Here is a 15,132-nt window from a genome sequence, read left to right as displayed (position 1 = left end):
CTGTCTTTGGATCATCATAGTATTATCTGAATTTGACGTTGAGGGCACCATACCGTACCCACATATGCTACATACAAACACGATGACACTACAAAAACTATAGGCAATCTTCAGCCATTGCTGTACATAGTGTAACATTGCAAACTATTGACAATTCTCAACCCACTGTCGTACATATTGTAACAAAAGCAGAGGCTATTCATATACAGACACATACACATATTGCCATATTACGACAACTTTTACGTTTTATTTGTAATATTTTGTAAAACACATAATGTATTAATTTATTCTTGAATATATATACTGTACAACATCAAAACTATATACAATATATATGGTGATACAATGGCATTACAAACCTTACAACAATAAAAAATGAAAAAAAAAGACAAAAAAAAATGAAAATATTATTACCAAAATCACCCTAACTTCATAGTTCAGCATTGTATTTGAATTGCAAGATTCCCCCTTCACTGTTACAACTTACACAGCATTATACAGGATATTTCATATCATGATTAAATAAGGTTTAAAAAAAAAGGTCAAAACTTCACATTTTTCCACTTGTCAGCTTAATTGGCAAGAAAATTGAATAGTGTTTAATACAGATTTAGCAAAATTATGGAAAGCTATTCCCTTGATATTTCTATGTTAATATATGATCTGTATATTTGATTTTTGGACTTATTTTTCTTCTGAAACATTACGTATTTGATCTATGCATATATATATATATATATATACACAATCTATCCTCCAATATTTTTCTTCACTCCGATACTTGTGATGTAGTTTATTCAAATTCTATATCACTAGCAGGCCAAATTGTACAAGTTGGAACAGAAAATATAGGATTTATAACACCATTTTACATTATCACAATGGGTGTATACATCATTGGTTTTCGAAATGAGTCACCACATTAAAAATCGTCATTGCTCGCCCCATTTTTTTTCGGGAATTAAGCTTGCGCAGGTACATTTTAATATTCTTCAACATATTTTTTTGAACTCGGGTGGAAATTACTTGTGACAATAGGGGCTCACAACATCTGTGACTTGAAGTTGTAGAGACAAAGGTTCCTTATGTCACGTCTATTTACTTCAGCTGAATGAAGAAAAATATTGGAGAAATAATATCGTTAGGTTTGGGAATAGAGATGGTAACTATCAATAATCAAACAAGCTTTACGGGACACTGATAAAATCACTTTATGTGAAATTTGAATAAATCATGAAAATTTGTGAAGTTCTGAACTATGTATTTTAATATCTCAATATTAAATTTTGTTCATAATTGTATTATTTGCTACACTTATGAAGTTACTTTTAAGCAGTATTTTTAAATACATCTGTTGTTGAACTTGATAAACATAGATGGACTTTGTTGTTTGTTGGCTTTGGAAAGGACTGAGTGTGTACATCAATCATGGTTGTTAATATTCATCAGCTCTAGAAATCAAGAGTCGGGAAGGTATTTCAGGCATTTCGTTCTGAAAATGATAATCAAACTTTATTAGATATGTGTTTTTAAAAGAATGTCCATGTTCCAAATAATGTTTATGACAAGCTGAGGAATAACTGTCTTCTTTAGAAGCTAATTTCCTTCCGCTTTTAAATAAAGCGTAGAAATTAAGTTGTCGTTAAAACTGACTCATTGACAGGTTCATGATATTGCAAAAATAACTTGGCAACCTATCACAAAATTGATGTTTTCACGAGCTTATCTTTGAAGATTTTTCTTCATGTTCTGATCTGATCTAAAGACTCTGAAAGAATTGAACAATTACTGCCACAATATACTGTGTCTGGCAATATCTATCATTTGAGAAGATGCATTTTCCTGAACATACCAGCCAAATACACTGATGGGGAGACTTATGGTAGTTAAAAGCAATGCAGGCGCAGTTGGTGTGTAAAGTTAACGTTTTTTCGCATCTTCCATGACAACTTTTGTAATAACTATCATCGTAATTCCCACATTTCTGCATCATTTTCTAACAGTATCAATTCAGTTTGATCAAAGTTAGACCTATTTCAGTTTAATACACTGATACATCTAAGAATCAGATTCTTGAAATCAGTTCAACAGACTTGAGTTTACAAAAGTAGACCGAAAGAGTTATCATTGTGGGTGTTCTATATTGCTGTCATTAATGACAGAATACCCACTGTAGCCTAGTGCACGTACCCATCTAGGAACAAGAAGTATTGCCAATGGACATCAGATGTAAAACTGTGTTCAGTTATTGTAAGTGACAGCAATGTAGAGTGGCCACACAGACAACTCTATCAGTCTACTATGGTGTACTTCCAGAGTTGTGGGTTATTATTTCAGCTATCACTCTGACATGTGGGCACATCAGGAAAATGCTATCGTATACCTTGACTTCCATGGAATATTGACTGAATATCTACAATACATAAACATCTACACAATTTCAACACTGCCACTATTTCCATCAATTTGAAGTAAGAGAATTTAGAATTCACATGGTAAATAAATATAAGACAATAAATTGCATTGTTAATATACTTTGAAGCAAATAGTGGCAGTGAAGTTGTGCAAGTTCATGATGCAATCACTGATGTCGTTGAGGGCGCACTTCCGAAAGTGGGCAGACCACCATTGGCAGCGTCTGATTTGAGCTCTGCTTTGTCAAGTGTGCCCCCAACAATGGTATCATGAAGTTTATTTGTTTTCTCGGTCACAAATACTTCTTCTCCATGACAGTATCTCATGATAAACTTGTGAAAAAATACACAGAATTACCACACATATATATTAATAGCAAACAAAACTATGGAACTGGGACGTCACATCAGACTTTGTTTCTAGTATAAACCCATTCCACATGTCTGTGGTTGAACAAACTGTACACAGTTGAATGAAACAAGAATAGCGAAAACAAAGAATCCATCTCTGCTTTGTTTAAAAAAGTCGTAATAACCAAACACCTTCTTCTGCATTGAACAACGCAGTGGTTGAATTACACAAGTCTACATTTAACTCTGCTTATAACATCACTACAAAGTCTATATCTCTTTTTTAAAAAGTTGTGAATTATATACATGATTTTATACTGACCCCATCCCTTGATATTTCAAACTGATATCTGTGTGGTAAATATATATATATTGCATTTAAGCTGTTATCATGCATGCTTTAAGTTAGACCGACAGATTCATCTTTGTTTGCGATCTACCCATGTTGCTGTCGCTTACACCAACAGTAACGTGGAGCACAAACGCTGATGAATTTTTCAGTCTTGTTTTAGGTGTATTTACTGACATTTAATGATTATTAAGTTTGGAAATATCGCTGGGAGCAATTCCCGACAAAAAAAAAAAAATTGAAAAAAAAGAAAAAAAAAGTGCTGAAATATGTAAGTTTTCAAAAGTAAAAATTAATAATACCTAGATTCCAATGTGAAATACACTATATGGAATACAAGATCATAGTAAAAAACAACAATGGTGAGAGCAGTTTCGATACTATAAGACAGACACAGACTAATATCATGATGGTATTTAGATGATTACATACATGGGTAGTCTAGAGGCTATCTGTGGCTTTAAATCTCTTGGATTTTTGAAGCCATGGATAGCCTCTAGGCTAATACGTAGGTGATAGCATTGCCCATCTAACCACACTGTAAATGTAACACTGCGAAATATCAAACCAGAGCTACTGATATTTCTTCGCAAGACTGTGAATTATTATTATTATTATTGTAATCACCTCTTGATTTAGTCTGTAAGGTACGCCGTGACGGGGCGCCCTCAACCATCGGCCAACCCCTGTGAGAGGAGGCCGGTGAGGGCGAAACGTCACGACGTATCTTACAGTCTACTCTTGATTGTGCATGCGCAGAGACTGTGGTTTACAACGATGACTAATGCCAAGGTCTTGCAATGGTTTTAGTTTGTATCTGTCTTAAGGCTTATCACCAACTCAAATCATATTGTTCTACAAATCTGTACTTTTGTAAAAATACTAGTACCCCAGGCAAGGCAAAATAAAGGAAATCTGGTAAACAATCTAAAAATGAGTAATGACAAAGTTATAAAAATGATATATACATGTATATGACCTACATCTAAATAGGTTTTAAAGTTTAAGTCAAAGAAACCCGATGGAAATTAAAAGACAAAATGTACGTTACACTGTAATAAAAGTATGGAAGAAAGATCTATGTCAAAATAAGGCACTTTGTAATAATCACCAATAAATCCATTGTTAATAAAATGTCTCTTGATTATAATACATATATAATGAAAACAGTAAAACTGAAAAAAAACCCAGGTTTATATATATTTTGCTTTAAATATCTTACACTTGCAGCAATGTAAAATGAGATCATATTATATATTAGAACCCGCACATAAAGAACAAAACACTGACAAAAAAAAACCCCAAAAAACAAAATTAGTGCGAGTTGAACAGTTTTGTTAGAAACTCACTTTCAACTAATACAAAACTAATTTTTGAAATGAGAGAAAGTTGACTTTGTTTATTACTACTGTAAGAAGCTACTTGAAACAAATGTTGATTTCTGATGTTGTTACTATAGCAACAACCTAGCAACTCTCAAGTAATATTCATTAGGGGTATCCCTATTGGTTTCAAGTTTAGAAGTTTTTTGACCTCCCCCTAGCATTCAAAATAATGGCAATATATATTCAAAGGATAAGGGATCACCAATTCTGTTTATATACATGGTTAATATTTTGAACTTAAACCCTTCAAATTAAGATATAAAATGATTTTTATATTATAAACAATCACTCAATATAATCATAAATGTTGTAAATACATATTTTTGTCATAATTTAAGTACTTAAAGTTGAGTATATCCATGATTTCAAGTAGTCAAATTTCTGTTTCCAATGACGACATGTACCTTTAGGGGATGAGTACACAGACGTTAATAGTCACTGGCGATGATTCGACAGGCTACGCCAAACACATGCATAGACTCTGAAAGTGCCATCGACTGTATTCTAACATCTAACAAGTACATATAAATTGAACTATCCAAAAATGTGAAGAAGTAAAAAGGTACATCTATAAAATCTAACATATATTATATATAAGTAAAATATTAATATAATATTGATTCTACACAAAACTCAATTTTAGTAGCAGTACTCTCTAATTGAGGTGAATTCTGTGCCAATGGTTTTTTTCCTCTTTAATTTATACCCACAGTCTAAGTTTATAAATATAACAATGGAATGCATTTCAGTTTTTCAGCACATCGTATTTGAAAGACATCACAGCAACTCACAAGAAACATGGGGATATAAAAAATTGATATCTTGTAGTTATTTTCTTATGAGTAATACTTATAATGATATATGTGATAGCTGCCAATATCTGATACGGTGTTGTTGCCCCCCCACCCCCCCCCCCCACCCCCCACCACATTAGTACGGTTTACAGCTAAAGAGGGGTGCAGGTACATGCCTCATTATGGCATTCTGAAAAAGTACTTACATATCATATTTACACCACAATACATGCATATCACATGCACACCTCATGCACACAATGTACAAATCACATGCACATTACATGCAAAGTCAATGCTATTCAAATGTCAATTGTAGAGTAACTTGTAGCTATCCAACAGAGATGCTTCTGTTATTTCACTCAGAAACTGACACTGCAGTTGGTCCTCTAAACTCATTCCTTGATCATCTTGAAACAGCGCTGCGAGATGCTTCTCTGCGATAGTATTGACAGCCTTGGCACGTGCAAGATCCAACCATGTCTTCAACTTTGTTTCTTGTGTAGACTCATCAGTGACATCCTCAAGTAAGTTAGCAGGAGGACCCCATAACAGACACTGTAACGTTGCGACTGCTCTCTGTGTTGAAAGTCGGTCTACTGGATCCCTTCTCAGTAACTCCCCTGCTACTGTATTGAGTCCCTCAGAATATTGAGATAACTGAGGCAATACTGGTAAATCCGATGGACCATAATCTTGTGTTATCAGCTGTGTTTTCACCACAAATGGACTCTTTTCATGTAGAAAGTCATAAATCATCAACCCCACATCAAATTCCTGTCGTTTGTTTTCAAAGGTTTCCAACTCTTCATCATCAGTATTCATTTTGGCAGATCCGAAATTCCCAATAAGCAGTTGGCATCCCTTCCCTGGTAGATTAGATTCCGATAAGAAAAGATTTTCCATTTTGAGTTCACCATGGGCGATATGATACATATCCAAATGTTGGATTCCATGGAAAAGCTGCAGTAGTAATAGGCACACGTCGTGTTCATACTTTTCCGGCAAGAATTCATGGATTTCCTTGGAATGTTTCACATAATGATCAGCTTGAGCATTAGGAACTTGGCTGGTAACAATGGCAGACGTTTCTATGACGTTTTCCAGTGGACTGCTTGTACCGGGTTCATCCTCTTTCACATTTTTGGGAGATCTAGGGTCAATTCCTAGAACAGACTCTGGAATGTAATCGGTGAATACAGTTGCAACTTGGAGTATGTTTGGATGGGCTGACAATGATCGTGACACCTTGGTGCCTTCAACAAAGCTGTCGTTGTTTTCTGGCTTTGTGCAAAGCTGGAAAAGAAGGACACAGACTTGTTAATGTTTAGGTAAGCAATGATAAAATAAAGGTAACACTTAGAATAACACCTATTAATAAAGAGTTACTTTAGTTTTCTTGTATGTGTATCGATTCCTATAATGCATTTTTTAATTTTTTCCTTTTCCAGCCAGCCTTTCTAGAAAACAGGGATATGGTTCCTATATAGCCTATTTTATGACCACACTTGTACAGTCCATGGTTTATTAAGAAGATGATCTGTGTGTACAACTGGGTAGACAACAAGTATCAGGTGATGTACAGCATTGGCCTTCAGGGAGATGTGATGGGAGGTGGGAGGAGGAGAAGGACATTGCTACAGATCTTAATGCATTATCCTACCTGTACAGCCAGGGGTTTATTAAGATGATCTTTGTGCACAACTGGGTAGACAACAGTATCACTTGTTGTACAGCATGGGCCTTCAGTTGTCATCACCAAATCCTGCCAGCTAATCTCTCCAAGGACAAACTGTTCTTCCTGCTTCGACTTCAACATTGTTGCCATGCGTTTTAAAGTGTTCAGATTAAGGTCATTAACTTTACTATGATGTTCATGATTCACACTCTCTGCCAATGACGATGGACTTGTTGAATTGTTCTCAACTGTTTCTTGTGGTGGTGATGGTGGCGAATCTGCTTGACTGGTTATTGCAGCCTCTACAGGTTGTTCAAACTTTGATAACTTATCCCTTACGTTACCTGGGAACATTATTGGGCTTGTAGATCTATCAATCTTAACTGGTGTGACTTTCGGTCTTGGTGCTGGAACTGGCCTCTTCCCTGTTTTTGGACTGTCTGCAGGTTCATCTGATGAGGATGACCATCTCTTCTTCTCACCTTGTCTTTTGGCCAATGCTGCAGCCTGTTTTAACATAGCATATAAATTTGCATATGATGGATCACCCAACTCCCCATCCTCAATGCTGATTGGTTGAGCTTCTTCATCAGGTGCCATAATTCTAACTGGTCTTCTAGGAGCCTTGTTTCCTTCCAGCTTCTCACTACTATCCCCTGCATGTTTCAAAGCTGATTTCAGATGCAGTTCTTTGTCAGTTTCTTCAAACGTAAACTGGACTTCAACTTCCATGTCATCTAAAGATTGCATAGCATCATCCATTCGTTCATTGCTATCTGATCTACCTCTAGGAGCTGGTGATGGTCTTTCATCAAATGACAACTTCCTCGGTGGTTTGGCAGGGGGTGACTTCCCTAGTTTCTCACAAGGGGGCATGGGAGCAGGTCTTTTCTTATCATATGGTATTTCATCATATATATGATCCTTTCTGCCATGGCTTGGTGGCGGAGGTGCCTGCCTCCTTGATATTTCTTCAAACCCTGTGGTTCTATTCCTACCCCTTCTCTTTGGTTTCTTTGGTTGAATGACTTCTACACGAGCAGCACCTGCTTAAAAAACAACAACAACATACATTGTTATCCTTTCACACCATGCTCTTTAAAAGAGAACACAGGTCTGGACAATTTAAATTTTTTTTTCAGAATTATTTCGGTTTGTTTTGAAATGATCTTTATAACAAGTTATTGGAAAAACTGTCGTGGAATCAATTTGGAACGTAATTTTGAAGGGCAAGAAAGGGTGCTCTCTTACATGCTATTTTTCTGACACATTTCAGTGGTGTACGGACTAATGTTCTGAATGAAAGATTTATCCTGTTCAGCTTTTTATCAACTTTTTAGGCCAAGGACATTTTATCATACCAAGTTGTAGTAATGATAAGAGTGCTTACTGTAAGAAAATTCTTTAACAAACACTTTACAGTATACTGTTAAATTGAATTTCATAACTTTACCTGTGTTGTGAAATCCAGGATCTCCATCACTGCTGTCTTGGTGTTCTTGTAATCTACGTAAACTTGGTGGGGAAAGTGAGTATGCTTTCTGTAAAGCTGGCGAATGTCTGGATGAATCTGATGACAGGTGGTCTGCAGCAGGTGACAGGCCATTTGTTGTCTCATCAGCGCGTACTGGTGGTGGTGGTGGTTTTCTTGGGGCTCTGCGTTTCTTGTTCATGTCTTGGTCCATTCTGTGTGGTGATGACCGAATCAAACCCCCAGCAGAGGTGAGGTCGTCATCAATTGAAAAACTGAGCTCACTGTGTTGTTCACCATGAAATTTGTCAAACACATCTGCTGCTATAAGTTCTTCATCTGAGAGGTAGGGTTGTTGGTTCAGCCATCGGTGTACAGCAACTCTATTGACGGGTCGCTCGGGACTAACTGGCTCAGGATCTCTTTTCTTGCCCAGGAGCTTTCTAAAGTTGAATTTCAGTTTGGGTTTGTCATCTTTCTTTGGTGGACTTGAAGAAATTGTTGGGTCTGTTATCTTGATAGGAGTTGGTCTGACGCGATGATCATCTCTCGGTGGAGTACTTGTTATAAATGGAGGGTCCTCACTGGGTCTGGGTATCGCAATAGGAGGCGACATCGCTCTAGTTGGTGATGTTGCTCTGAGACCGCTACTTTTACCTGTTGGTGTTGCTTTCTTATTGTAGTTGTGAGGTGGTGGTGGTGGAGGATATCTTGGCATGCTATCTGTTACTGCATCAGGATGTCTGGATGGTGACCTTGTCCTTGTATCTTTCCTACCTGGTGACAATGCTCGCTGTTTCTTTTGTTGTGGCTCTGGGATTCTGGAAGGTGACAAAGCTCTTTGCCTTGTATCTTTATGAGGTTGAGCTGTTGGTGGTGGTGGAGGGGGTGCAACACGTTTTGGTCTTAGCTTTATTTCTTCTTTTGCTTCTTGAGCTACAGTTGGTACTACCTCCACTGTTTTAGATCTCTCTCTTCTGTGCCCTTTGTTGATTTTTACACTCTCAGATGAAGGCATGGACGAAGTACGCCTCCTTGGTGAAGGTGGTAGTTCGTTGGTGTCATCAATTATTTTTTCAAGACTATGTTCACTAGTTGATCTCGGTGTAGCAGAAGTCTCTTTCAAGAGATCATAATCTGGTGCACTCTGTGCACCACTCACATCAGGATCAGACACTGATTTTTGTCTCAATGTTTCATAACCACTTGAACTTCCTGATGACAATAGACTAATTGGTCTCTCATATCCCATGGTCAAGGTATCTTCTTTAGAATATTTCTTTTCTCTATTTGGTTTATTATCAATTTGGTTCACAATAATATCACTTGTTCTCTTCATATTTTCCTGACTTTTGTCAGTTTTTACCTCAGTTGGTTCGATTTCTTTTCTTGCATCCATCTTATCTGAAGTTTCTCTCATTTCAGTCTCTTTGCTAGGCTGGCTAACACCTGGTTGTGGTTGAGGTGATGCTGATTTCTTTTGATGATCTTCTTCATTAGGCTTAACTTGATCAAGATTATCGTACCCAGTAATGACTGCAATAGCAGCATCTAGATCATCGTCCTCATCATCTTGAGCTCCGCCAGATTTTGGCAGATTGTCGTACCCACCACTACCAATAAAAATTGCAACCTTACTTGGTTTCTCATAGCCCTTTTCCTGAGATTTTGTTGCCATTTTTTCATCATGCAACAGCACAGGGAATGGAGGAGGGCTGATTGATGATGTAAATCGAACAGATGAGTTTGTTTCTCCAGGAAATGCAAAGCTTGGTTTAGGAAATTTTGTAGGCGAGTCCTTATGAGTTGATGTAGTTGGTGGTTTAGATTCTGGTATGCAAGGTGGTGCATCTGGGTCTGTTTGATCTGGGTAACATTCTGGGGGGTTGCTGACAATGTCAACCACTTTATAAGGTCTGCATGGTGGGGATTCCAAATCTACTACTCTATATGGTATCACAAAACCACGTGGAGATTTCTCCTTTGGTAAAACAAGTGGCTCCTTTGTTGTCACTGTAGTTTGCTTCATATCAGTTGTATTATTAGAGCTGGCAGATGGTGGATTGAAATGATTCACTGTACCATCAGCATTTACGATGACAACAGACCCCGGTGTGGCAGAACTACTTTCAGGCTGGGTATGATGATCAATGCTATGGGCAGTTCTTGTTGGCTTCCCGAAGAATATTTCAGAACTGATTTGACTGTTTGTCACAGACTGGCTGTGTGAGGAGACTTCACCATTTGCATCCTCTGCTCCTGGAATAGATATGACTTGTAGTTCTTCACTATGCACTGACTGAAACAGCTCGGGGTCAGAGTTATTTCTGTCTTCTTTGGTAAGTGGTTTGACAGATGGCCGGTTATGAGGCTCTCCAAGTCTCTTTGGAAGAGTATCATGTTTGTGAGCACCACTGAAAACAGTAAATGCAGTTTTAGAAAGTGTCTCAGATGCAAATGTTGATTTTGATTCTACAATTTTCCTTCGTTCTTCAACATCAACAGATTCAGAATCTGCTGCAATTTTTTTGTCAGTTTTAGGTTCTGCTGTAAGCACAGAGGCTCCTGTTTCAGGATTGGATGTCGATGGTTTTGTCTTGGAAATGGGTCTCAGATTTTTGGCGATTCTCTGGATTTCACTTTCTTGATGTTGTTGTTCATTACCGGTACTAATTTTCCTCACAGGAATTGCAGACTTGTTCTTTTTGAGATTCACAGTCACTGAAGTTGAGACACTCTGTTTACTTTTCTTGTCTGTATCAATTTTGCTTTCAGGGTATTTCTTAGTTGCAATGTTAGCATTACTTGGCTGTACAGATTTCTTGTTCTGTGACAAGGCAGTGCCTGGTTGTTTCAACTTTTTGCCAGGATCAGCGTCTTTTTGGGGTCTGTTCAATATCTTTGCAGAGCCTGGCTCTTTGCCTTTCTCTACAGAATCTTTTAGTGGTCTTTTCAACACTTTAACAGGCTTACTGCCTTTCTCTGAGGTGCCACTTTGTGGTTTGTTTAGCAACTTAGTGTTACTAGGTTCTTTGCCTTTCAACACAGAGTCATTCTGTACCTTCTGTGGCACATCAGCACTAGGCCCATTTTGCACTACTGAGTCAGAAACACTTAAATTGTTCTTCACTGCTGAATGTTCCCCTGCAGAATTTTTGGAGGAACTTGGTTTGGAGACTGGTACTGAGGATATCCTTGCTACCTTAGAAGATGAGTCTTTGGCCTCTGTACTGTTCACAGGTTTTAACTTAAATGACAACAACTGTACACTTGTGTTGTCTGTTATACTGCCACTTTCAGAGTTAGTTTCATCATTAGATGTACTCTTACTTCGAATATTACTCCTGTCTGTTGAATTTGAGTTGTCAGCAGGTAAGCCGCTGAGGTCATTTTTCCTGACTTCCTTCTTTTGTCGGGATAATGGCATTTGTCGTCTGAGATGACTACCTCTGGTGGTATCACTCTCAGCTGATAGATTATTTGATTGTTCTGCTGTTGCAGATGTTGATGCAGTTTCACCGACACCATTCGTAGCTGCTGCTTCACCTAATGCTTGTGTTCCTGCAAAGCCATTTTGTACGTTGAAAGACTTCAGGTCAATAACCTTTGCAGCAATTCCTTTATCAAGAGTTGCATTTTGAGTGTCATGTTCAGCTTGAGTTTTGAAACACTTTGCACACTGTTTACTCTTAAACTTATGAGGTTCAAAGTGGTGGAAGTCCTCTCCATTTAGTTGGTTTTCTGCCTTGTTCTCAACTTTTTGTTCGTGCTTCATGGTTACTGAGCGATCCACAACACAAATTAAAAGATGAATTCCCTTGGCGTCTACTTATCCTTTTTTCTGAATAGGTACACTGGTGAGTTCATTTGTTGCCATCTGAAAACAACAACAACAAAGGCGATAAAAGACATGTTAAAATCAGTATTCACTGTACACCAATTGTACCAATGTTACAATTAGTGTTACAAACAGATCATTGTATGGAGGGATATAATTATGCAAATAACTGTATAGAAGATAAAGAAGAGATTATAATCTATTCTGATGACAATCACTATATTTAGAATTGGAGATTTTGATATTTTAATGATGTTTATTGGTGCAGAGTACCTCTATTGTCTGTCATATAACAATGGCGACAAGTAAATTGGGAGGATTTGCAGGAATATCCTGTAGACACAACAACACTTACTTCACATTATAATAATCTCGTTACGAAGTAAACTTTAGTCTGATTTTTGTTTCTACTTGAGTTTACCTTGTAGACAGTATTATCACATGGAAGTATTTCTAAAAAGTTTGCAAGTAGTGCAAATGTCAGTTCAACTGTTATTTATTCAGTAGGCACAAGTAAATGTTTGTGCTTGGACTTCATGTGTGCATTACTTAAAAGTTAAAATTAAAGAGATGTTATAGTCAGATTGTAGCATTTATTATAACATCTTGAAGTTCTGATTATGCATCCAGTCTTTTCAAGGGCTGAAAAGGTATTAAAAATATGATGCTTTTCTGCTCTTTTCAATATCATCATATTTCTGATACCTTTTCAGCCTGTCTGTGCACAGCCGAAACATCAGAAAGATTTAATACAATGAAATTCAAATGACAAGCGTGAAAGGAATAGACACAACTGTGATTTTCAAGATCAATTCAATTCATAAGACCCCTGTATGTAAATAATTATACTCTTTGGAAAGTCCAATTCAAACAACCAACAGCTAAGTGTGGTATCTGATAATAGGAGGTCGTAAAATGGATGTCTTGTGTTCAATCTCAGTCTAAGGTTCAATTCATTATATTTCAAGATTGTCTATGATGAAAATATTGTTTCTAGTAACTCGGGTCGACTTCAGTCTACATATTGGTATTGTATTTTATGACCTCCTGTTATCAGATACCACACTTGGCATTGATTGTTTGAACTGGACTTTCAAGAGAGTGTAAATGCTTATATACAGAGGTCTTATCAATTGAAATTGAAATTGAGTTTATCTTTCATTGTAAATGCTGGACTAAATTTGACCTCAAAATCAGTCTAGTCAGTCAACTTCATACATTTGACTAATTCATTTCTCGTCAAGGTATGGTGAGCTATGCCACAGTACTAAAAGTGTGTACATGTACATTGTTTTTGGCATCACCCCTAGTGTAAAATTGACAAGGATACCAAATTGTTCACACTTTTTCTTATTTGTGACACTTTATCAAACAATAGACAATTACTTGTCTCTATTGTCTGTAATTGAATCTTCACACCTCTGATAGTTAAAGGTCCCACCATGGTCTCACCAAACTGTTAATATAATATGATCTCGGTTCTGTACAAGGAAAACATGCTTTGACCATGGAAGTGTATTAATATACCTTCATGCTTTGATGCACAGTACATACATGTGTAATTCAAATATATAGGCTTACATATGTCCCATGACAAAAGTGAAACCCTTTGCATTCAATCAAGGTCTTTGCAGATACCTAAAATGATGCAATATGCTATGTTACATGTATATTATCCAAACTGTTAATATGGCTCACAACACTGTCCAAGGAAAATGACTGCACTGGTAAAAGACATCTGACAGTGCTTCCTTCTATCTGCTTGCTCCAGGGGCTATGCATTGGTGCACAGTGATTGAAATATACACATGCCACATGGCAAAAGTAAAGCCCTTTGCACTCAATCATGGGTCTTTTCAAATGACTCAAATACTACAATGTACACAGAGTTATAAAAAAGTGTATCAGTGTACCATGAATGTAAACTATTGTTACATCTACAAATGTATTGACCTGGGTTACCCAAGTTACATGTTTCCATGACAACATATATACATACAGAAAAGACGGTGAATGCTTACATTGTATTTACCTGCAAGTGATAAAATTCTCTTTAATCTATACATCATTAAGACAGGATTCCTTTGCGATAATCTTGAATCTTACTTTCATGATTGCCCTAATTACATTGTATCCTAAGGGGTCAGTGACAAGAGTAACAACTATATAGTTGAAGTACAAGTTCATGTTTGTTTCATACTACCTGGACTGACTATGTTGGAAGAACTTTTAATCAACAGGTGGCTACCAAACTAAAAGTACATCAGGCTCACTAAGGTGAAAATGAAACACATGTAATGAGTGCCTCATAAATTTAGCTGGGAATAAATCTGATATTAAGGTTGGCTAGTTATTCAACATAATTACTTCCATGATTTGCCATGGGATGGTGATTAGATCAAGAGTTAAATACAAACATGTAATACAAAGGATTAGAGGGAATAAGATGAAATTGAATGACTAGATGCCCTATAAACAGAGTTTAACCAGATTGACACGGAAATGTACAATCAAAGCAACAATTGGACATACATGTAATGAAAGAGTACAGCTTACGTGTGATCAAAGGAGTGTGTTCTTTCCTGGGGGATAGGGCACCCATCTGACAAACTAGACATAAATAACAATCATGAATGATGCGGGACATTAAATGTGTCACAGCCTGGACATTAGCATCACAAATACAGCTGAGTACATCTTTCTATCATACTAGGTAAATGTACACTGACGTATTGTATCTGTGACTTGGCATGGAAATAGTGCATCCTATGACTATGAGCCAACATCTGTCTCCTTCCATTCTTTAACATGTCAAATAGGCTATTGAGTATTTTAGCCTTGAAATACAT

The 15,132-nt window shown here is 37.0% G+C and overlaps 1 protein-coding gene across 3 annotated transcripts in view; it reads right to left on the bottom strand.

The window, feature by feature from the left end:
• Positions 1-243: 243 nt before the first annotated feature.
• Positions 244-15,132, bottom strand: part of LOC144447019 (uncharacterized) — a 30,526-nt gene continuing 15,637 nt past the window's right edge. For 2 of the 3 annotated variants that reach the window (XM_078136879.1, XM_078136880.1), the window contains 3 exons: positions 8,428-12,322; positions 6,960-8,020; positions 244-6,592 (listed from right to left, as the gene is read on the bottom strand). In XM_078136879.1, the coding sequence (XP_077993005.1) occupies positions 5,606-6,592; positions 6,960-8,020; positions 8,428-12,220 (5,841 nt within the window). In that variant the 5' untranslated portion in view covers positions 12,221-12,322 and the 3' untranslated portion in view covers positions 244-5,605. Of the gene's footprint in view, positions 6,593-6,959; positions 8,024-8,427; positions 12,323-15,132 lie in introns of all 3 variants that reach the window. The other variant, XM_078136881.1, reaches the window with a different exon arrangement.

Source organism: Glandiceps talaboti, chromosome 16, assembly GCF_964340395.1.
Source record: "Glandiceps talaboti chromosome 16, keGlaTala1.1, whole genome shotgun sequence".
NCBI lineage: Eukaryota > Metazoa > Hemichordata > Enteropneusta > Spengelidae > Glandiceps > Glandiceps talaboti.
Note: the sequence above shows the minus strand (reverse complement) of the source record. Positions and strands in the feature narration are given on the sequence as shown.